This window comes from Sorex araneus, chromosome 1 (assembly GCF_027595985.1).
Source record: "Sorex araneus isolate mSorAra2 chromosome 1, mSorAra2.pri, whole genome shotgun sequence".
In the NCBI taxonomy this organism is placed as follows: Eukaryota; Metazoa; Chordata; class Mammalia; order Eulipotyphla; family Soricidae; genus Sorex; species Sorex araneus.
Window position 1 is genome coordinate 170,302,980 of NC_073302.1, and position 22,852 is coordinate 170,325,831.

General features: G+C 39.2%; 1 protein-coding gene across 2 annotated transcripts in view; it reads right to left on the bottom strand.

The window, feature by feature from the left end:
- Positions 1-22,852, bottom strand: part of KIAA0825 (KIAA0825 ortholog) — a 425,985-nt gene that overhangs the window by 178,356 nt on the left and 224,777 nt on the right. For both annotated transcript variants that reach the window (XM_055133965.1, XM_055133956.1), the window contains 2 exons: positions 21,966-22,124; positions 20,090-20,184 (listed from right to left, as the gene is read on the bottom strand). In XM_055133965.1, the coding sequence (XP_054989940.1) occupies positions 20,090-20,184; positions 21,966-22,124 (254 nt within the window). The remainder of the gene's footprint in view (positions 1-20,089; positions 20,185-21,965; positions 22,125-22,852) is intronic.

Below are 22,852 nucleotides of genomic sequence, written 5' to 3' on the forward strand. Positions count from 1 at the left end.
GAGGATATGTATCACTCCCAAGGGTGAACTACCTTTGCTCTGTCAAGCCATTGGATATTTATGAAATCATTCATGGACAACACAACATAGGCAGATATATGCCACAGGAAGCTCACAAGAAACTTAGAAGTTTGGCACATGTGCGGCCCCTCCGTTGCTGAATGCCCATGATTCCGGAGGCCATCTATCAACCTTCAGCACCAGCAGCTTTTTGTAGAAATGCCTCCAGACTGTGAACTGAGCCATGGCCCCATGCCACTCCAGGAGGGGAAAGGTTTTTCTCTCTTGGCTTTTCCTTTCTGTCGGGACAGCATGGCGACCACCATCTTATAAGGCTCACTAAACAGATACTAGCTTGCAATGATGAAACTTGTGGCAGAAATTTCCCTGGACTTAGCTACTAAAATACAGAAATCCATTTTAGTGGGGTGGGAGATATACTGGGGTTCTTGGTGGTGGAACATGGGCACTGGTGAAGGGATGGATGTTTGAGCATTGTATCACTGAGACTTAAGTCTGAAACCTTTGCAACTTTTCACATGGTGATTCGATAAAAAATTAAAAAAAAAACTTAGAAGTTTGTGCTATTATGTAGCAGAACCAGAATCAGACCACATGGTTTTGCTGGTCTTATACAGCCTCTGAGGTAATAATCAATTGCTATTATTGATAGTGCACGGCTAGGGTGATAGTGCAGCACTTGCCTTACAAGAGGCAGATATGGGTTTGACCCCAGACACCCCATCTGATACCCTCCATGAGTGATCCCTTGGAGCAGGACCAGGAGTAAGCCCTGAGCATGCTAGGTGTGCCCCCAAACAAAACCAAACAAAAAATCAATTGCTACTGGGTCAAAGCACTACAGAAGAAACCACTACTTCCCAGAAGCTTGTGCTCAAGATAGCCCGTTTTCTCTTTAGTAGTTGACCACTTAGTCATCATTGAAGGAGTTTAGGATAAAGTCCTCTAATGTCTACTGCTTTGCAGTTTCTCCCCAGGGCCTCTACTGTCATCAAATTCCTCTTGAAAAGTTTGATAGAGAAGGAGACTCTGGTTTTATTTTTTATTTAGGCACCACTGGTGGTTGACAATACTGTTCAAGGTAGCATTTTATGCATCAAACTGGTTAGGTAGTTTACAATGCCTGTTTAGGCACCACTGGTGGGCTTACAAGACTATTAATGGTGGGCTTTCATGCATAAAATATTCCAGCAGCAAGCCCCACCAGAGGGTCCACTTCCCGCCACTTTGTTCCAGGGCGTTCCCTCCCGCCAGCTTAACTCCCATTCAGGGTTAAACTTCAGCTTCCACCTTGGGTGGAGGACAGTTGGCAATCTCTGCTGTCTTTGGGCATCAAAACACTGCTTTTCCTCACAAAAAAGAGAATGACAGGCAACACCGCACCCAAGATAATTTGTCACTAAGTACCATACCTCCCATCTACTCAAAAACTGTGTTTATCTTTTTAAAAATTCATTTCCTCTTCTCTAAGTGACCTACATTCCTTGTTCCCATCCTCCCTTTAGATAAATTCCACTGTTTGGAAGATTTTCACATTTTTCCTCCTATAGTATCTTTGGGGCTAGAGAGATAGTACAGCGGGTAGTATCTTTGAGTATGTAATATTAAAACTGGTACACTTGTATAACTTTTTTGATATAGGGGACAAGAGCAAAATGGGCTGGGTGAAGTGACAAAGAATGGCTCTAAAGAAAGATTATAGGTAAGAATGTCCAAAGGATGGGCCCATCCTCATCTCACTTCCGTCTGACCACCTTACTTACCTTACACCCAACCCAAATGTTCACCCATGCTCCTAATTAAGAAGAGATAAAAGGAGAAGACTGCTTTTTTTCCACCTATACTGATAATCTTGTTTAAGGAGACTCACCTCATACCTCAAGAATTTTCTGGTCATTGGGGCCGGAGCGATAGCACAGCGGGTAGGGCGTTTGCCTTGCACGCGGCCGACCTGGGTTCGATTCCCGGCATCCCATATGGTCCCCCAAGCACCACCAGGAGTAATTCCTGAGTGCAAAGCCAGGAGTAACCCCTGAGCACTGCTGGGTGTGACCCAAAAAGCAAAAAAAAAAAAAAAGAATTTTCTGGTCATCTTCATTCTCTGAAATAAAATATCTTCTGAGCTTGGGCCTTTCCTCTCCAGTCTCTTACTTTCCATTTTACTTGCTGGAGTTTGCACACCCTGTCACATTTTCTCCTGTCAATCAGCCTGTTGTCACTTTATTTGGAGAGCAGAGGAAAGTGTTTCCTCGCCTATACTACTTAGAGGGACGATGTCACAGAAAAGTCATAAGGGGGCTGAAAGTGTCCAGAAAAAGTAAAAACTGCTTCTACGGTTCAGAAGCAATAACCCCAGGACGGACAGGTGGACGAGAGTCTAAGGACATGGAGGAGACGGGTGTATTCTCCTACTTGACAAACAAACCTCAGGTCATCTCTGAGTTCTGGCGTATTCATCTCAAGGGGGACATTGAGCAGACAGGCTTAAGTTGTATTTTTTACTATAAATTTGTTAAGTGGGGTTTTAACTTTGCAACAGTCTCTTGTAAGTCTGGTCACTTTTTTTCTATCTATATTTTCCTATATAAAATTCCCAAAGCCAGACCTTTAAAGCTGAAAACCCAGATCCTAAAACTTGGGTGGAAAAACCCACGAAATCATGTTCTGTCCAAGAGCTCATCCTCTAGCATTGTGGCACTCAGTGACGAGAAAAACTCACAAACAGAATTGAACTAATGCAAGCATATTCTCTCTCTTTAAAAAAACTGAATCACCATGAGATACATTACAAAGCTTTCATGCTTGAGTTTTAGTCCTACATAGATCGAACATGCATCCTTCCACCAGTGTATATTTTCCACCAACAACCAATGTCCCCATCAAGCATATACTTGATTAGCCATTTTCTTTTCTGAACTAAGAAAAATGAAGCTAAAAAAATGCCCAAACCCTACTGTTCTTCTAGTTCTCTACATGTTGAAAAATAACTTAGATAAATGTAGCAATAGTGCAGCCTTTTTGTATTAAAAATAGTTTCCACAAATGCAGCAATGGTGCAATTTGAGTAAGAGAGCCAATGCGTTTTGCGGGCAGGAGCCCCCTCTCACCCAGTCTCCCATACCATCACTCAGGAGAAATCCTGCAGCAAAAGACAGACTAGTCACACCATCTGCTGCCTCCAGGGAGATAAGTTGCACATTTCAAAGTATGGCAGCATTCCACTATAGCATAATGAAGAAAATGAAAAACATATTAGCAAACTGAACACTTTGGGGAAATTTCATTTTCAAATTGTATGCTGTTTTGCTTTTAAAGAAGTAAAATTATTAAATAAAATGTGTGAGAGGAAGCAAATATTCTTCCTCGTAGCAAAATTACAAATGCTTTTACTTTGCGAAAAATAACATAATTTCCAACGAGTGCAATAAAATCACACACATAATCCACATCCTCAGAGCAGTTGTGAACAAACATAGAGCTGACATGTATGTACTTCTGCTGGAATAAAATTTCAGTCCTAAAATTCCCCTTGGAGTGTTTGTTTCACTAGAACAAACAAACAATGAATCAAGAAATGGTTCCACTTAGTGTCTGCCCCTTGGTGGAACTGTAGGTTTGTAGATTGGGTCTGAGGCCAAGCCACATAAGCCGGGTCCGAGCTTCCCACCTGTACATTGACCTGGAAACACCACCATCTCTTACCCCTTGCTGGCATTCCTCCCTCTTGCTCTTGGCTACCTCTGGCTGTCCAAGGAGAGATGGACGCACTGGAAAACAAGCTACAGTACATTCAAGATTAAGGGCAAGACAAACCAGATGCACAGCTCATATTTGACCAAGGCCAGTGTGAAACCAGCACTTCTTGTCTGAAGAGCTATCAATCACCCGCCCACAATGCCCTCTGATGGTACAGCCCAGCTGAGCTGTATAAATATAAGGCAGACAGAATGTTAGTGACACTCTACAAGGCCATCTGATCTATGAATTTTACAAGCCCTGCAATTGCTCATGCATGCTAGGAAGCCTTCAGAGTCAGATGAGGCCAAAGAATCAGAAGAAAGAATCTACACTACTTTTCATGTTCTCCAGTTAGAGGCCTAAATAGCACAGCTGTTGCCTTTTCTGCACCCTCCCCCAACTATCTTGCACTAAATTTCAGCACCTGATTTGGTCCTAAGCAGCAGAATATTTTCTGTGCTCATATGGTATAGATAGAACTAATATTAAAGTGAAATAAATGTGGGTCCAGAAGACTAGCATGGAGACAAATTCCCACTTCACAAGAAACGGTCATGAGTTTAAACCCTCAGGGTCACCACATGTACTTAGCCCAAACCATTCTGCTGTTTGAACCTTGCATTATTGCTCTCTGTGATGCCCCCCACACAACACCACTACCAACAACAACTATTTTTGGATGTATGACAGGCACATGTGTGTAAGTACCACAAAGTGTGATCCTGGGGAGCAACACAGCTCAAAACGTGCACATATCCAGAGAGGCACGACCCCTGACAAATACTACAACCGTGACTCCTGGCCCTCAATCAAAAACGTGCAGACCCTTGTGAGCATGAACACCACAGCTAAAAATTGTCAACAACAGGAAGGGGGAGAGAAGTGGGGACAAAAGAACAAGGGAGTAAATGCAAAGGCAGAAAAGAAAACAAGAAGCCTTTCAAACATATCTTTAAGGAGGAAAATGCAGTGCAGAAAATATAACTGTAACCAAAGTAGCCTTGCTGTGACATGCTGTGTTACATTAAAACCTATGGCTAAACACCTCTCACCTTGGCTACCTGACTAACTCGTGTCCAACCATCAGCACACAGTAACAGGCTCCCTGGGTTTGTTTTGTGTTGTCTCTGTGACCTGCCACTGAGTACACTGTTCTTTAACGGTAGCTTACAGAAAACCTCTATTTTAGCTATAACCACTGATTTTGGGGGTCTGTCTCCTCCACTAGATCCCGAGTTTCCTGACAGCAGGAGCTCTGTCTGGCTCATTTCTTCATCTGCTGTGCCTAGTGACTGTTTGCAGGAAAGATGAATGAACAAACAGTTACAGATAAATTTACTTAACGTCTTGCTGTTCTGAATAATAGAAAAGAAGTATCCTCATAATGGACATCATGTGTTTGGTGGGTTATGTTATACTTGAAAAGTATTCCCCATATAGTATAAAATAAGAATCTGGATAGTCCATTTTACAATGTTATCTACTTCCAAGGAGTCCTAGTTCTCCTTAAATTTTGTAAGCATCCTGACTTGATGAAATGGACACATAGATATTCATCCAGGGCTCTCGGCTGACAGTTAGCCAAATATGGTGAAGATATATAAGCCTAAAAAGCTGTTGGCCATGTGAGACAGGCAAACCCCCAAACATTAATCAGGTTACTAGCAGCTTTCTATATCTAGCTAGCCAACACAAACGATTTTGTTTGGGACTCTATAATAGATTTCAACTCATTAACCTAAAATTATCAATTATTTAATAACAGAAGACCCGCCAGCTTTATTTTTTCAATTTTATTTTTAAATTTAACATTTTAAAGTTGCTCATAATAATGTATTACATTTAATATTTCAACACCAATCCTACCACCATTACAACTTCCCGCCACCATTATTTCAAATTTTCCCACCACCACCCCAGCCTGCCTCCAAAGCAGGTCCTAAATAATTTATTTTGTATTGCTTGTTATGAATACCCATGAAAAATGATCCAAAAAAGTTTCCTTAGAGAAAGTATGTGAAGATTGTTGCATCTCACCCTGGAGCCATTAAGCCCTTGTATGACCTCTTATACAGGTTGAGACTTTGTGTGCACACACACACACACACACACACATTTTGATAGGTAAGAGATGGTTGCCTGCTACTTTACACCCCATCAAATTTTGTGTGCTATTCTTGGTACATCAGGACTGGAGCAATAGCACAGAGGGTAGGGTGTTTGCATTGCACGCAGTCGACCTGGGTTTGATTCCACCGTCCCTCTCAGAGAGCCCTGCAAGCTACTGAGAGTATCCTGCCCGCATGACAGAGCCTGGCAAGCAACCCATGGCATTTTTGATATGTCAAAAACAGTAACAATAAGTATCTCAGCAGAGACGTTACTGGTGCCGGTTCCAGCAAATCGATTAACAATGGGATGACAGTGCTACAGTGCATTCTTGGTACATCAATGGTGCAGAGTATGAGATGTTGTGCTCCATATCATCTCTATCACCCTATTTAAAATTTTAAATAGGGTAGTACAGCTAAAGTTAAATTTTTTTTAATTTTATTTTTTTAAAAACTTTTTATTAAATCACCATGTGGAAAGTTACATAGTTCTCAGGTTTATATGTCAGTTATACAATATTCAAACACCCATCCCTTCACCAGTGCCCATATTCCACCACCAGAAACCCCAGTATACCCCCCGCCCCCACCCCCTACCCCCTATTGTATAACTAATGAATTTCACTTCATTTTTTCTTTACCTTGATTACATTCCATAATTCAACACAAAACTCACTATAGTTGTTGGCGTTTCCAACCAAGAGAGACAGACCTACTACATTTGATAATTAGTTTTTCATTGCTGGAAATGGAGAGATATGTAGCCCCACTGCTACAAGTACATAACTCTCTCTCTCTCTCTCTTTTTTTTTTCCTTTTTCCTTTTCCCTTTTTTTTTTCTTTTTCCCCCTCATCCCCCTTCCTGCGCCTCATAGTATGGTGTACGCCACGCCGCGTTGGCCAGCGTGGGGCTTTTGCTTAGTTCACAGTCCAGAGAGGTGGCTGCTACATTAAAAACCTTCAATATTTCAACAAAAACTTACTGTTATTATTTGGAGTCTCCCCCCCAAGTCAGACCTGTTCAAATGGAACCGTTTCACATTGCTGACAATTATAAATGTTAAGTCGCGCAGACGCGGCAGCGTCCGCGCGGTTTTGGATTTCTGTATAAAGTCCAGGGAAAATTCTGCCAGAAATTACATCGCCCAGCTCACAGTCCCAGTGCATTGCTGTAAGAAGTCTCTGAATTCAAAGTCTTTAGGCGCAGAGTGTCCGATTCGCGCTCAGCGGCTCCAGATTTATCTTTAATTTTTTAACTCTTTAAATTTTTAACTTGGATGACGGCTTTGGGGTCAGAGTCATCTCTGCAGCTTGTGGCTCTCTTCTGAGATTTTTTTGTGAGTCTATGGATCATGGTAATTGATGAGCTTATAGGGCTTCAGACGCAGTTTGTAGGCATGACTGCCAGGCCCCCAGGAGAACAGGGAGATGCTGGGGGGTGGGGGCAATGGGGGAAAGTTCACCAGCTTTAAAATGAACTACTAAAAAGCATATGTCTGTGGCTTTAGAAAACTTCTTTTTCTAGAAAATTTGAATGTTGTTTTTCTACCCATTATTTTTCTAAATCACATTTATCCTGTTAACTTTTTCTTTTCAAATTTATTGGTGACCAGAGAGATAAGACAGCAGGTAAGGTGCTTGCCTTGCACATGACTGAACCATATTTTATCTCTTGTACCACATGTAGGCTCCCCAGCACCACTAGGAATAATCCTTGAGCACAGAGCCAGGAGTAAACTGCTAGGTGTGTCCACCCCCCACAAATACACACACATACACACACTCACACAACTGAGAATGATGAAAGGATATTTCAGGGTTTAAGTGTATGGGTTGTCCTGTTGTGTAGCCTTAGGCCCTTCGTTGCTGCCTTGCTGTGTATCTTTAAGTGCCACATATGAGAGATCACTCTGTATCTACCCATTTCCTTCTGACTGACTTCATTCAGCAAGATATCCTCAAGTTCCATTCACACAGCAGAAAATTGAATGATTCTTTTCTTTCTTAGAGTATCAGTATTTAAAAATTAGAATCTGAGAGATGGGAGATAGTAAAATGGTTAGAGCTCAAGACAACATATGCCCAAGCCAGGCTTAGTCCCCAGAACTCCTAAGCATCATTGGGTATAGCCTTGGGTGCTTCTGAACATCATTGGATTTGGCCCCAGATGCCCCCAGCATAGTCAAAGTGGGCTGAGTCTCCCTGGTACCTCAGGGTCTGAGCAGTACCATATCTTCATATCATATCCTTGTATTGAGCCATGGATAGGGAACCACTGGCCTCCTGGGTACCACTTGGGAAATACCCTCCCAATAGAATCTGGAATCCAGGTGTGCACTCTCCACTCCTTTTTGTGTTGTATCTTGCCTTCATATACTTATATCATTCCAATCTCTGAAGAAATTTGACTTTGAAACCCAGGACAGTCTTCAAACCACAAAATTGAATTAATGGAAGTCCCAAAGAGAGGCAAAATGGATATAATATAGCAAGAAAGGGAGGAGTGAGAAGAAGGCTTCAGAAATATCCAAGGAAAGAATAAATTAGAGTATCTATCTTATAGAGGCAGATATAATTGGGAATGGGAGAGGCCATAGGGAATAATTGATTATGGGGGGGGCAGATATTGGATCATAGAAAAAAATCACAAGATCTCTGTGTCAAAAGAAACCAAAGACACAGCCTCTAAAAAAAAGGAAGTCATGATATTTGCTTATAAGTGGATGAGCATAGAGAATATAATGCTGAGGAAAATGAGTCAGAAGGAGAAGGACAGACATACAATAATTGCACTCATTTGTGGGATATGTGATATATAACATAGTATAAGCCTAATACCCGAGGACAGTGAAACGAGGGCCAGAAGGGCTGTTCCGTGGCTGGAAGCTGGCCTGAGTGGTGGGTGAGAGGATGGCAGTTAGACAGAAAAGGAACCAGTATGACAAGACAGTTGGAAATGATCAGTCTGGATAAGAACCGAGTGCTGAAGGAGGTAAAAGGATACACATAATAAATACACAGTAACCATTCCATACTATATTGCAAACCATAGTGCCCGAAAGGAATGAGAGAGAGAGAGAGGAGAGAGAGAGAAGGGAAAAAGAAAGAGAAGTCCCTGTCATACAGAGACAGGGGTGGGGAGGTTAAACTGGGGAGATTGGTGGTGGGAAATGTACACTGGTGATGGAACAGGTGCTGGAACATTGTGTGACTGAAACCCAGTCATGAATGACTTTGTAACTGTGTATCTCGTGGTGATTCCATTTTAAAAAGAAAGAAATCAAAGACTCACGGGGTCACCATCTCAATTTTTGAATGACTACGGTAGAAAGAAAATCATAGTGACTTACATAGTACAGGTCAAAAGCAATAGTTCTTTATAAAGTCAAACATACATACATGTGTCATTCAACACAGAAATCCACTCTTAGGTATTATCCCAGTGAAGCAAAAACCCGTGCTTAAGGATTAAAGACAGTAAAGGAGTTAAGTGCTTGCCTTATGTATTGCTGACCTCATTTTGTCCCCTGTACTACTTACAGTCCCCCAAGTGCACCCAGGAGTGAACCATGAGGATATAGAGCCAGGAGTAGCCCCTGAGCACCATAAGGTGACCCATGACCCATAAAAAAAAAGACCCATACTTATGTAACAATGTAAACAAATTTATTAGCACTGTTGTTCATCGATTTGCTCGAGCGGGCACCAGTAACATCTCCATGTGAGATTTGTTACTGTTTTTGGCATATGGAATATGCCATGGGTAGCTTGCCAGGCTCTGCTGTGCGGGCAAGATACTCTCGGTAGTTTGCTAGGCTCTCTGAGAGGGACAGAGCCGCATGCAAGGCAAATGCCCTACCCGCTGTGCTATGGCTCCAGTCCACCCAAAAAGCAAAAAAAAAAAAAAAAGATAGTACAGGGATTTAGGGGCATGCCTTGCATGTCACCAACCCTCATTAGATCCCTGGCACCACATATTGTCTCCCTAGAGTCACCAGGATGAACCCTGAGTGCAGTCAGGAGTATGCCCTGAGACAAGTGCACACCTCCCACCCACCAAAAAAGAAAAAAGTGGAGGCATTATTAGTAAAGAAATGTTTTAAGTTGGAAACATATCTAATCTAATCAGCACAGACTCAAACCCAGGAGTGTACACATGAAAGGAATAGGGTTCTAGCTTTATATCTGGCAGTGATGTCAGGTGAGGGTGATGTCATGGTTTATACATATTCAATGGTTTTGCAGGAAAATTCAAGCATATTTGTTAAGGTAATGGTGGTCATGCATGACTGAGGAATATACATGCAATGGACAAGCATCACATGCATAGGAAAATGGTTGAGAAACTTCATTAGTTGGTGTGGTTTTCAGTATGACCACGAGGAAAAGGGTGAATGTAGACTGGGGGGCCCATTGTGCAGTCCCTGCTGAGTACTGTCCAGTTGTAGTTCCTGGAGTCTTACTAGTACAAAAATAATCTTAGTGCTCTGTCTTGTCTCCCAACCAGATCCAAAAGAATGTAACAAGACAGCTTCTCCCAGGGAGAGGTCAACACACCACCCAAATGACAAGCCTCAGGTGTTTTACAGCTATCTTTATTGTGTGTATCTGGGGAGGAGGGGAGGGAGGTGGGGGCAGTGCTGGGACTCAAACCCAGGACCGCACACATGCAAGGCATGTGTTCTACTGCTGGGTCACACACTTGGTGTGTTACTGTGGTGGGGGTGGGGAGCATGCGCCACACCTGGTGGTGCTCAGGTGATCATATGTGGATCAAACCTGGATCAGCTATGTGCTACAGCTTTAATTTCAGAAAATCCTTCTACGTTTTTGAGGGGGAAAAAAGGAGAAAAAGCTCATATAGTTTTGTTTGTTCAATTATAAGAATCATTTGTGCATCTGATTCATTAAATTCGACATTTCAAGATGCCAGACAGCACAACTGTAAGCAAGGCCAGTCATATCTTCCCTCAGAGCTTTTAGTTGCTGGAAAAAGTAAACTTTTATGAATATAAGAATTACAAAATCAGGGGCTGGAGCGATAGTATAGCGGCTAAGGCATTTGCCTTGCATGTGGCCGACCTTGGTTCGATCCCCAGAATCCCATATGGTCCCCCAAGCACTGCCAGGAGTAATTCCAGAGTGCAAAGCCAAGAGTAGCCCCTGACCATTGTCGGGTTTGACCCAAAAAAGAAAAAAAAGAAAAAAAAAAGAATTCCAAAATCAAGGAAGCAAGGAACAAGAGCAATAGTACAGTGGGGTACAAGCATCACATGGCCAATCCGGATTTAATCCTCAGCACCCCATATGGTCACCCTACCCCATCAGGAGTGATCGCTGAGCACAGAGCCAGGAATAGGCTCTGAACACCGCCCAGGTGTGACCCAAAACTTTTAAAATAATTTTTTTTAAAAAATTGCAAATTCAGGGCTGGAGAGATAGTTCAAATGGTGGAACTCTAAGTTTAATTTCCAGCAGCTATATAGTTCATAAGCACTAGCAGTAATCCTAGTGGTCCCTGAGCACAGCTAGGGAGGTTTCCATTAAAAAAAAAAAAACACGAGTTGTAGGTGCCTAAGAATTAAAGGGGCTGAGTGCATATTTTGTAAACGCAAAGCCACGTTTAATCCCTGACACCACAGACCACTACAGGCACCACTGGAGCAAACTCTGAGCGAGAGGGTGTAGCTCCTGCATACCACCAGATGTAGAAGAAAAGAAAAAAAGAAAAGAAAAACATTGATTGTAGGGTGAGAGAGAAACCTCAACAGGCCCCAGCTGAATGCATGCTTTGGGTACAAGAAGACTAGATTCAATTCCTGGCACTCATGGACCTCTTAGATTATCCACCCATTTCTGTGTTTCTTATATTTGGTCTTTAAATTTATTATAGGGCTTTATTCACCAAATACTGGAAACAATCCAAATACCCTAATTTAGCAAGTGAATAGATCAACTAATAGGCTCCCGCACACAATAGACTACTTATAATACAGTAGGGATAAATAGGTAGAGGCATTTCAAAGACTTTATGCTGAGTAAAAACAACAGATTGAAGAGGTGATGCGTGATATAATTTTAGAGTGACGATATTCTTGAGAAAAGACAACTATGAGACAGAGACGAGATCAGGGCTGCCCGGGGTTGTGGTGGGAGGGAGAATGGACCACAAAGTGCTAACACACGGGACTGTTTTTTGAGTGATGGAATGTCAATTTCATTATTTCATTATTAAACAACATTATGCATTTGTCATAACTCTGGACTGTATAACAAGTATGAAGTTTGCTACATGTAAAGTTAAAATAAAATAGAAAAAAAACCTTCACAAACTGATTTAAAAATAGATGCTATCACATACCACCTAAAGGTGATCAATAAAAACTAAATTATAAATGTAAAAAAATCAGAGCCTTAGGAATAGAGGAAGAAGGAAGTGGTGTGTTAATTCTGCTATTTTTCATCGCAAAAACCTAGGTTTTAATTTTACTGTCTTCAGTTGATAAATTAAAAAAAATAGTGGTTAGCATAACCCTTTGATTCAAAATAATTCAAAAATATTTTCAAAAATGAGTTTACTTGGTATGTGTGGTGTTTAGATACTGTAACTATTCAACAGTTTCAGTTCCATTTAAAATTTGCTTTTAAATGCTGTTTCCACCAAGTAAAAGATTTTTTATAAAATCATTCAAGTGGCTACAACTAGTGTGTGACTGTGGATTAAGAACAGGGAAGAGAAAGTTTTGTAATTCACATCTTCACGTGCCATTTGAAATAACATGTATGCTATTACTTACAGCTAACTCAAACTAATTTTGAAGGTTTATTAACATAAATATTCTGGACATAAAAACATCTTGGCTTTTTCTCACTAGGTCTCATATGATGGGAGGTAAAGAACCAGAAACAGCTATACCCATAAGATGCATAAAGGAAAAAAGTACAATCAGTCTCTTAACTAATTTAATATACATCACAAAGGTACTATAGTAATAGCAAATACTAATATATAAAGTAAATAACATTAGTTGTCCAATTCATTATATTTAACAGGCATTAAAATTCCTCTATAATTATGTTGTGGTAAAAGTGTCTTTCTCTGTTCTGATATAGAAGCAAACATGATATGCAATGATGCCCAGCAAGGCTGACAATAGTCTATTCTCTTTCTACCTTCAGCCTACTCAAATCAATGTGCCTAGAACAGTACAAAGGACTTTCTACTACAATTCTTTGTAGAAAAACATCACAGAGATTTTGGAATCTGAACAGCATTTGACAACGAAAAGACTTAAAGAATAGTTATTGCAAAAAAGAATGTACTCTATACAAGCAAGTTTTTAATAACTTTGATCCACCGCGAGAACCCCAAAGTGCCAGTATGTGAATACTTAATTAGGTAGGAGAAAACTCATTACAAAGTAAATTTTGGTCCAATTTGACAAGCAAAAAATTCCCCATTGCTGCTTTTGAGAAAATTATTATACCTTCCTTTCATCAAAAATGTTGCTAATTCTGCTTTTCTGTCAATAGTATTTAACATATTTATTTAGCTTGTTGGACTTTTACCTCACTAATGTAATAGAGACCTCTATTTAAATCACATCACTATTAATTTATAACACATACACACAGTCTTTCAATGCAGAAGAAATTTGTTCTTTCCACCTCTACTTGTGGTAATCATGGAAAATGCACAGCTCACATCTCCTGTGCTGATTGGCATATGTAACTAATGGTCATCCCTGGTCATTCTTCATATGTGCCAATATGGCAATGATCTTCAGGTCACATTTCTCCCAGGCTGATCCCATGATAGAGAAATTAGTGCCCACCCTGATATGTAGAACATGAGAATGGGTGTGTAACTCACATTTAAATAGTCTCTATTAGCCTTGCCAAAACTCTGCTACTCTCTGAAACCCTTCATACCAGGACTCTGCCCCCCTTCTCCTTTTGCAAGTGTTAGATCAGCAACATGGTCTGAGTTCACCCACAACTCCTCTTTATTCTTCCACTACGGTCCCCTGAGCCTGCAGGAGTGATGCTTGAGCGGAGAGCTGGGAGTAAGCCCTGAACACAGCCTGTTGTGGCCACCCCAATCACAAATAAGTATATTAAATAAGAGATAATAATAACATGAAGTTATGGAAGGATTTTGGTAATATTTAACCATATGTTGATATATTTATATATCACGTTATATGATATTTATGTGTATATCAATTCAACATATTGCATGTTTTAAATTTATGCAATATAATGTATGATACCTCAGCAAATCTGAGGGCACAGGAGAGAAGTTTGCGAAGAAACACTGTGGTACACAAAGTACCAGCTACTGAGTTAGAACCTTCACTTTGAATCCCAGATGCTATTTGGTATTTATGATTTGGGGCATATTGTTCATTTTGCAACCTCACTAGTACAGTCTCATATGGCATAGTTATAGTGAGAATCTGGGTGAACATACTCTACAGAATAGAAAGAATGACACAGAGAAGTCACAAAATGAGAAAAAGAAGACATGTATATACGTCTTTACTTGGTACATGTATCAAAGCCCTAGCCCATAGGTACTCAGAACATCTTAATTACACTATAATTTAGATCATCTTGGCAGCATCAAGAGGTGGCTATGGGGGTGAAGTTTGGGAGAGGACTCAGCTCCTATAAAAACAGTGATTGAAGCCAGGAAAATAGCAAAAAGGTTAAGGTGCTTGCTTACATTCCAGTAACCCTGGTTCAGTCCTAGGCATAACATATGGTTCCCTGAGCACTGCCAAGGGTTACTCCTAGGCCCAGAATCAGGTATAGTCACTTAGTCCTGCCAGGGATGACCCCGCCCCCCCATCCAAAATAAAATTAAAAAAACCTAAAACAAAATAAGGAGCTTCAGAAGGGCTTCAGAAGTACAAGGACTCTTGATGGAGTTAGGAAAAAAAGGTTTTCTAGGGGACCATAACCTGGAGGTGAGGGAGGGAAACTAAACCTGAATTTGAATGCCAAGGCAAATGTAATGTATGTAAATGGCTCAGAGGTGTGTGCTCATAAACTCAGCATCCCCTTTTCTTAAATCCACTTCTCCATAACCAGGCAGCCTGCTGCTGTGTCGAGAATTTACTGCTGTGAACAACTATAAACATTGTGCTAATGGCAGCCCTGCCTGAGAATGGTCATTGGAGAGTGTAGTGTGCGCAGTTAAAGGCCAGAGAGGATATTTTCTACAGTCTAAACCCCATAGGGCACACACACTATAATCTGAAACAGCATAAAGATACCTTAATAATTATTATTAATAAAAGCAAACAATCAACTCTACAGATCCAAGGCTCTTTGAAAACATGCTCTCTAGTCTGTGTTTCCTCTCAGATGTATGGTTATTGTCCACCTGGAAAGGCCCCAAAGTGATAGCCAGAAATCTGCCACCACCACCCCTTCTGCTGTTCCTGCCATCATATTTAATTGTGTTTGCTCAACTCGAAGCCAAACTCATATACAATATATTTAGATGGTTAAAATGGCATAGCATTCCACTGGATTCACAGATTACTGTCAACATCACAATTCTCAGGAATTAATCTGAATAAATAAGGTAAAAAAGAAAAGAAGCGACATAAATTTGTTCCAGAGACAAAGAAAACAGTATCAAAATGGCAATCTGGAGATTGGCCATGAACGAGGGAATCGAGTGTTCCTTCAGTGAACCCCCTGCAAAAGCAGTGACTGTTCACTCCCTCGTCAGTGTTTATTTTAAATGAGAAAGAAAACAGGCAAGAAATAGTAAGAAACAGGGAAAAAACACTTTTGTAATTTCAAAAGATCAATGTGCCATCACCCCACTTATTCTTAAATACTAAAAGGAAAAACGTATAGAACTGATCTATACGGTGATTTTCTGACCCTCTGAGGAATCTTTCTTTCCATTAGATTCTTTCTCATAGAAACTTTCTATGTTGAAAACCACGTATCATTAATGTGTTTTCAGACTCCCTTTTATGGGGGCTCCTCTACAAGATGTCTCTTCAAATGCCTTGTTAAAAGTCACATATAAATTATTTTACAAAGGCTAAGTTTGGATACTTTCCCTCATCTTGCACTTTCATTGTCATTTAGCAAATGCAAATTCTGTCACCCCCTGTTAACAGACTTTTGAACTGTTGAGTTAAAAAAAATGGCTTTGCTGATAAAGAGAACCTGAATTGGTTCAATTAGCTAAAAATAAAGACCAGTGTTTCATGGTTTTAATCTGAGACAAACCACATACTGATAAAAACAGGGCATTTTAACTACATAGAGATTAGTTATCCTGGGGCTGGAACAATAGCACAGCGGGTAGGGCATTTGCCTTGCAGCAGACGACCCAGGTTCGATTCCCAGCATCCTATACAGTCCCCCAAGCACTGTCAGGAGTAATTCCTGAGTGCATGAGCCAGGAGTAACCCCTGTGCATTGCTGGGTGTGACCCAAAAAGCAAAAAAAAAAAAAAAAAAAAAAAGAGAGAGAGAGAGATTAGTTATCCTGGGGCTGGAGAGATAGCACAGTGGGTAGGGCATTTGCCTTGCATGCGGCCGACCCAAGTTTGATTCCCAGCATCCCATATGGTCCCCTCAGCACCGCCAGGAGTAATTCCTGAGTTAAAAGCCAGGAGTAACCCCTGTGCATCAATAGGTGTGACCCAAAAAAGAAAAAAAAAGAGATTAGTTATCCTGATTTGAGATGAAAACGAATATCCGTGTAATTTCTACTGAAAATTTCCAAGTTATGTCTCTTATGTCAATATGGCTATTGATCAAATACTGCCTTTAGAGAGGTCTATTCCATGCTCATCTATTAGGAGTTGACTTTTCCCTGCATTCTCACTTCTTGGTTAAGAAAATTGTTGTTGTTGTTTTGGGGCCACACCTAATGGTGCTTCGGGCTTACTTCTGGCTCTGCTCTCAGGGATCACTCTGGGCATGGGGGAACCATGCTGGGAATCAAACCCAGGTCAGCCGCATGCAAGTCAAGTGCCCTGCCTGCTATACTCTGCCTCCAGTCTTATTCCTCACTTTTCTATTAATTCAATATACATCAGTAAATGACAGCTATGTATCCAGGGATATTGTGGGCACCAAAGACAATATTGGAATAAGGAAGCCAAGGTGCGTTCTCACAATTTCTGTTCCATGGTGGTGGTGGTAGTCAGGTAGGATTAAGAGTCAGCTAACAGAAACTACAATTTCTACTAGTGGTAATGCATTGAAAACATCTTAGAGCTTGTTAAAAGATTTTTGAACTGTTGAGTTTTGAAATGGCTTTGCTGCTAGAGAACCTGAATTGGTTCAATTAGAGCTCTTGGGTGATTTGGATGAGGGTCACTTCAAAGGAATGTTAAGGAAAGGCCTCTCTATCTAAGGAGGTAAATGTGTGGCCCAGATGGAACAAAGGTAGCAGCCATATGAATACAATGCCAAATAATTTTGATAACTTTCCTTAAGGTAAACAATAACGGAAAGGCCTGAAAGCTCAGGAATCCTATTTTCTCATCGCCATTGTGTTTGTGGGTATGAGGGAAGTATGGTTTAGGCCAGGCATTTGCATCTACGTCCACAGACTATGTATTATACTGAATTTGAATATCAGATATAAAAGACTTTGGGAGGTAAATAGAGAGGATTCTCATCTATTGAAATTTTCTCCGGGTATATTTGTGTTCACTCTTCTTCAATAGTTTATCTACTAAAGTTGAATTTATATCACTGTATCACTGTCATCCTGTTGTTCATCAATTTACTCAAGAGGGCATCACTAATGTCTCCATTTGTCCCAGCCATGAGATTTTAGCAGCCTGAATTTATATATATATATATTTTTATATATACATGTATGTATATAATACTATGCCAAAGTGTAAAATTAGTTTATACCAATTAAGTATCAATTAAATAATAATCATCATCTCTTAGCAATTAAAGAGAGAAAAGAGGGAGCAAGTGGTAAGCTGAGAAAAAAACAGCATACTTAACTGTTCAAAATTTTCTTCTCAGAGTCACTAAAACAGATCACAGTTTTAGTGGGAAGTTTCATGTTGCACATGGTGGATGTCACATGTCATTCTCATTCTAAAAACTCAATAGTCTATGGGCTCATATTGAGGCATGTATTTCAGATAACCATGTTGCAAATATTCAATGTACTATTTATTTTTTTAATCAATATTCTATGAAAAGCCAAAAGGAACTTTCCTGGAGAAAATAACAGAAACCACCTCTTTCCTTGTTCACAAGTAATCCAGTCTCATAAATAACATTCTTAAAATAATTGGAAATGTGCTGAAAGATTAAAAGTATCGTTCATACTTTCATACTTCTAAGGTATCTCAGTTAGGTTCATTATAGCTTGTGGTATGGGGTAGTTTGAATAGGATACCTTTGTTCCATTCCTTAAAAATCTAAGTTTCTTATTAAGATGAGATTCTTGCTGTTAATATTAAAAATTCATGATCCTTTTCCAAGAGAACTGTTTGACCTGTTATTTCGAGCTAAATTTGTGAGAGCTCTTTTATCCTATTTATTCCTGCAGATAATATCAAAGAAATAGACTATAATCACTACTGAACTAATTGAAGTACATATAATGCTGTTAAACAAAAATAACACTATTTAATTTTGGTTAAAACACAAATTTACTTAAAAGTGAATACTGTACAGAGCAAATGTAGTTAAGTTATGAAAGATATGTTCCCTCTAGAGTATTACTTAGTGAATTGGATGCAGCAATATTCAGCAAAGAAAAACGTATAGATAGATATAGAGAGATCAACTAAGCTATATAAAATAAACTCTAAACTTTCCAAATAGCAGGTGGGGGGGAAGAACTAGATTTTCTATTTTCTAATTTGCTTGCAGACAGACATTTAATAAAAAAACAGTGTGTACTCATAGGTGCCACAGAAAAATTGTCCTCTCTGCCAATTAATTCTACCTTCCTTCTCTCTAAAACATTTGACAAGGGAAGAGTGCCTCCTTGAACTTCTGCAACACGCAGTATATATTGTGCACAGCTGCCTGCAAAGGGGTACACGGACTGAGAGAAGGCTCTGCCCTGAATGGGAAAGCTTCTGGATTGCTTATTATGGTGCGTGAGCTTCATTCAGGGGCCATGCACTAGTAATACCAGTGTAGCCACAAACCTGAGCAAAAACTCCTACTAGCAGTAAAGAAGCTTAAAAACAAACAAATAAACTCTTTTGGGAAATGCTGTAATTTCTCCAGATTTCTTGTACATACCCAGATTTTTCAAGGTTGTTTTGACAATTCAACTATGTAATTGTTACTGCCTTTCATGAAAAATGATATTCAATATTTTGTAAATAGAAATATATTCTACAAGACAAAGATTACACAAAGATCAACTCTGGAGAAATATGACACTTGAACAATAAAAGAAGTATATTTCACATATACATCTTATGTGAAAATGTAGTAAGTGGCAGAGAAATCCAATTTTTTAAATGTATGTCTTACAGTTTTCACTGAAAACTTTAAAAAGAATTTTTAGAAACAATATTAATAATCCAAACTATAAAGAAAATGTTTATACTTTTGTGCAAAATAAACTATATCTCTATGTTCCTAGGCTGATAATACATGATCATTTTACTGAGTTGTTCTACGGTTTACGTATGTGTTTACAATTAATATACAATAAAGGCTAGGGCAAGACAGCTGAAGTAGCTGGTTAAAGCAAGAACTTCAGTCCTGACAGTTTTACTTATATGTGTTCCTTGGATTAGGTCAGTTGTTTGGTCTTGACATTCTGCATATGTTTCCTTACTTACTATAATACTTATAATACACAAAATCCAAACTATTTAAGGTTCAGACTAAGACCAGAGAGGTTAAGCTACCTTCTTATGGAGGCAGCCACACTAGTTTTAAATCCCAGCACCACATAAAATCAACTTAGCACAGATCCAGGTGTGGTACCTGGGCACAAAGTCAGCAGTGGCCCCTGTGTACCACCAGTGTGGTCCCAAAAATAAAATAAAATTCAGAGTAAGGCCAACTATTTTCATGCCAGGAAAATAAATTATCACCTTTGGCAAAGCCATACTATGAAAAAAATTAGAAAGTATATGCTTTATAAGATTTCAAATGCATATTTTTTCAAATACATATATTTTATCTAAAAAGAAATATATAAAGGTCTACAACAATTCCCCCCAGTATCATTACCTGTTTTTGAACAATACACTGAAGGTCATCTTATCCACTCCCAGATAATTTGGCAACAAGTTTGACCAATTCCAGTTCCATTTTGTGGTGGCTGACTGTTGATAAATGAGAAGACGCTATTGTTAGTTATTAATCAGAGTTAATATGATCAGTAAATTAAAGCTCCAGCTGTGATAGACTAACTAAGAAGGAGGGGGGTCCAGAACAAGGACTGAGACAGATAACATCAATCATGTCTATAGAAGAAGGTTTTTATTCCAATAAGACAGCAATTAATTTATAAATCCATTTGGGAATGTAGTCATTATTTATAAAAATATAAATCAATTTCTTGAGTCGTTATTCTTCCAAGTGTTAATGGCATTTGCCCAACAAGTTTCTCTGAGAGGGTGACTCTTTGAAAAGTAAACTAAAATCACTGGCAACTTTTCTCTGTCACAAATTTGTCAGCACCCAGAAGCCTGATTTAAAAAACAAACTGGAAAGTTGACTCAACTATAAAATATAGCTTAACACTAGTGTGATATTCATACTATTGTGTTTGTTAAGAAAAGACTCTAAAGGGGAGATTATGAGAAACTATAAAATAAATAATACTGCAAAATAAATAAACGATACTTTTATCTCATTTAATAGATAATTTTACAACAGTTTAATGAGAAAAAAATGGCTATGAAAGATAATCTCGTAATTTGGAACAAAATAAAGCATGCTGTTTATTGATGTGAAGTGAGGATAATTTAACAGCCACAGTGATTATTTATGGTCCGGAGCAATCTAACACAACACAGGAAAGCAACCAGTAAACTCAACCTCAGGCCATGTATTTGGTTTAAAAGTACTATAGAAGCTTATATTCTTTGCAATAAAGTAGTTTGGATAATAAGAGTCCAGGCTGATGTTTAAAATCCAACCAGAACTATGCCCTGTCACCTGCTGATTAATGGAGCCCTACAATGCCGTCATAGAGCAGGGGAGCGCTGCCCTGGGTTGTCAGCATTTGAAGGTCTTATTCTACTACAGTATTGATGAATGCAGACTGGAGCCAGAGCAGGCATGGTAAAAATATTATCTGCATCCCGAATTAGGCCATTGTTTTAATTCTTCCTTTTGTTAGAGCTCTAGGTCAAGCAATTCTTCTCTTCTGCCCTGTTAGTTCAAATACTCTGTCAAGAGGCTTCTGGGCAAAGCCCCTGAAAGAATGAACCCGGCAAAAGCAACTTTAGACTCCAAGTACTTTGGCATAAAGATGATCTTTTAAATGTAACTACTGAAATATGCAACTGAAACAATGGCATAATCTGACATTAAAAAATGTGTGGTATTTATCACGTTGACTTTGCTGCAAAAATCCTGACTTTAGTATCCGAGGCAAATTCATTTGAAATTCCAGAATGTGTGTAGGGTTACAAAGAGGCAGATTTACTCCATGTCATTTAAAATAGAAGTTCCATGTTATATCTACAATTAATCTTAAACTAGTTTATAATTTATCTGATAATTGGATCAAGCCATAAACATTGCAAGGTGTTTGGTGAGTTTAGAGATTGGGGGGTGGGAGTGACAGAAATTCCTGGTTGGGAAATGCTTCAGGCCTTCTGTAGACACAGTCCAACAGATGTTCCTTCTGCCCACGGTGAACTGACCTGGTCAAAAGTTAAGTTTTACAGACCAAACATATGAATCAATTTGACAAATAGAATGAAGGTAAAATAACTTTTTCAAAGTCAATTTGTGCAAAGCATGCAAGAACAAGGTCTTTTGCTTCCTTGCTACAAAACTGACAAATAAATATTCAAACACAAAGCATTAGTTTCTTCCTTGTGTAAGGGAAACCACACATCCAAATTAAATTTACCATTTAATTTCCACATACCTGGTCCAGCATGTTTTCACTAAACACCCTGTTCACATGAAAAGGGTTAAAGGCAGAAGGCTGATCGTCTCTGCTCCTCAAGGTTGTATTTAAAGGGCGAATGGGTAATGGCTTTTCCTCTGAACCATTCATAGAAAACAGCTGTTCTTTTAAATATTCCTTTAAGGAAAAAAAATTACAAGTCATGATGGTGGGAAGCATATATTCTCTTTAAAAATAAGCTGATCAATATCAAAACCTACCCTTTCAGCACATTTGCTACATTACAGTGTATTACTTGCCTTGGGATAGAATACATTTTCAGAAGAAACACAGCAGACTATTGCAATCAGCATTGCAATAAAGCCATCAAAAACAGGTTATCCTAATATATAGGATAGATTAGAAAACCATTTAATGAATCCTTACGTGGTTAATATATGCTTGACATATCAAAATCCTTTTAATAGGCATTATCTTGCCATGGGCTCATGTGCATGGTTACCAAAACTTAACTCAAGAGAATGATTACTCATGGTACGAGATTGCTCATTCATTAAGTAGAGTTGCTATGTACTCCACGCTCAGCAGAGCACTACACAGTTTTGCATTTCACTCTAAACAGTCTCACTTTGTGTAAAATTAATTATAACAGAAGTGTCTGAACTCTTTCTATCCTGTTAACAGAAAAATATCAAGGTTCAAACAAAGCTCAAAATATGTAACTCTAGTTCTCCAAATGCCGGTGGCAGCCTGAGCCAAAAAATAAAGTCATTTTCCATCTATAAATAAACAAGGAGAATGTTCCAAATCTTTTCAAAAGTTGCTTTCTGGAAGACAACAGTTAGAAATGACAAATTTTTCCCACAAACTATCAAATGCTCATTTATCAACTTAGCAAATTATTT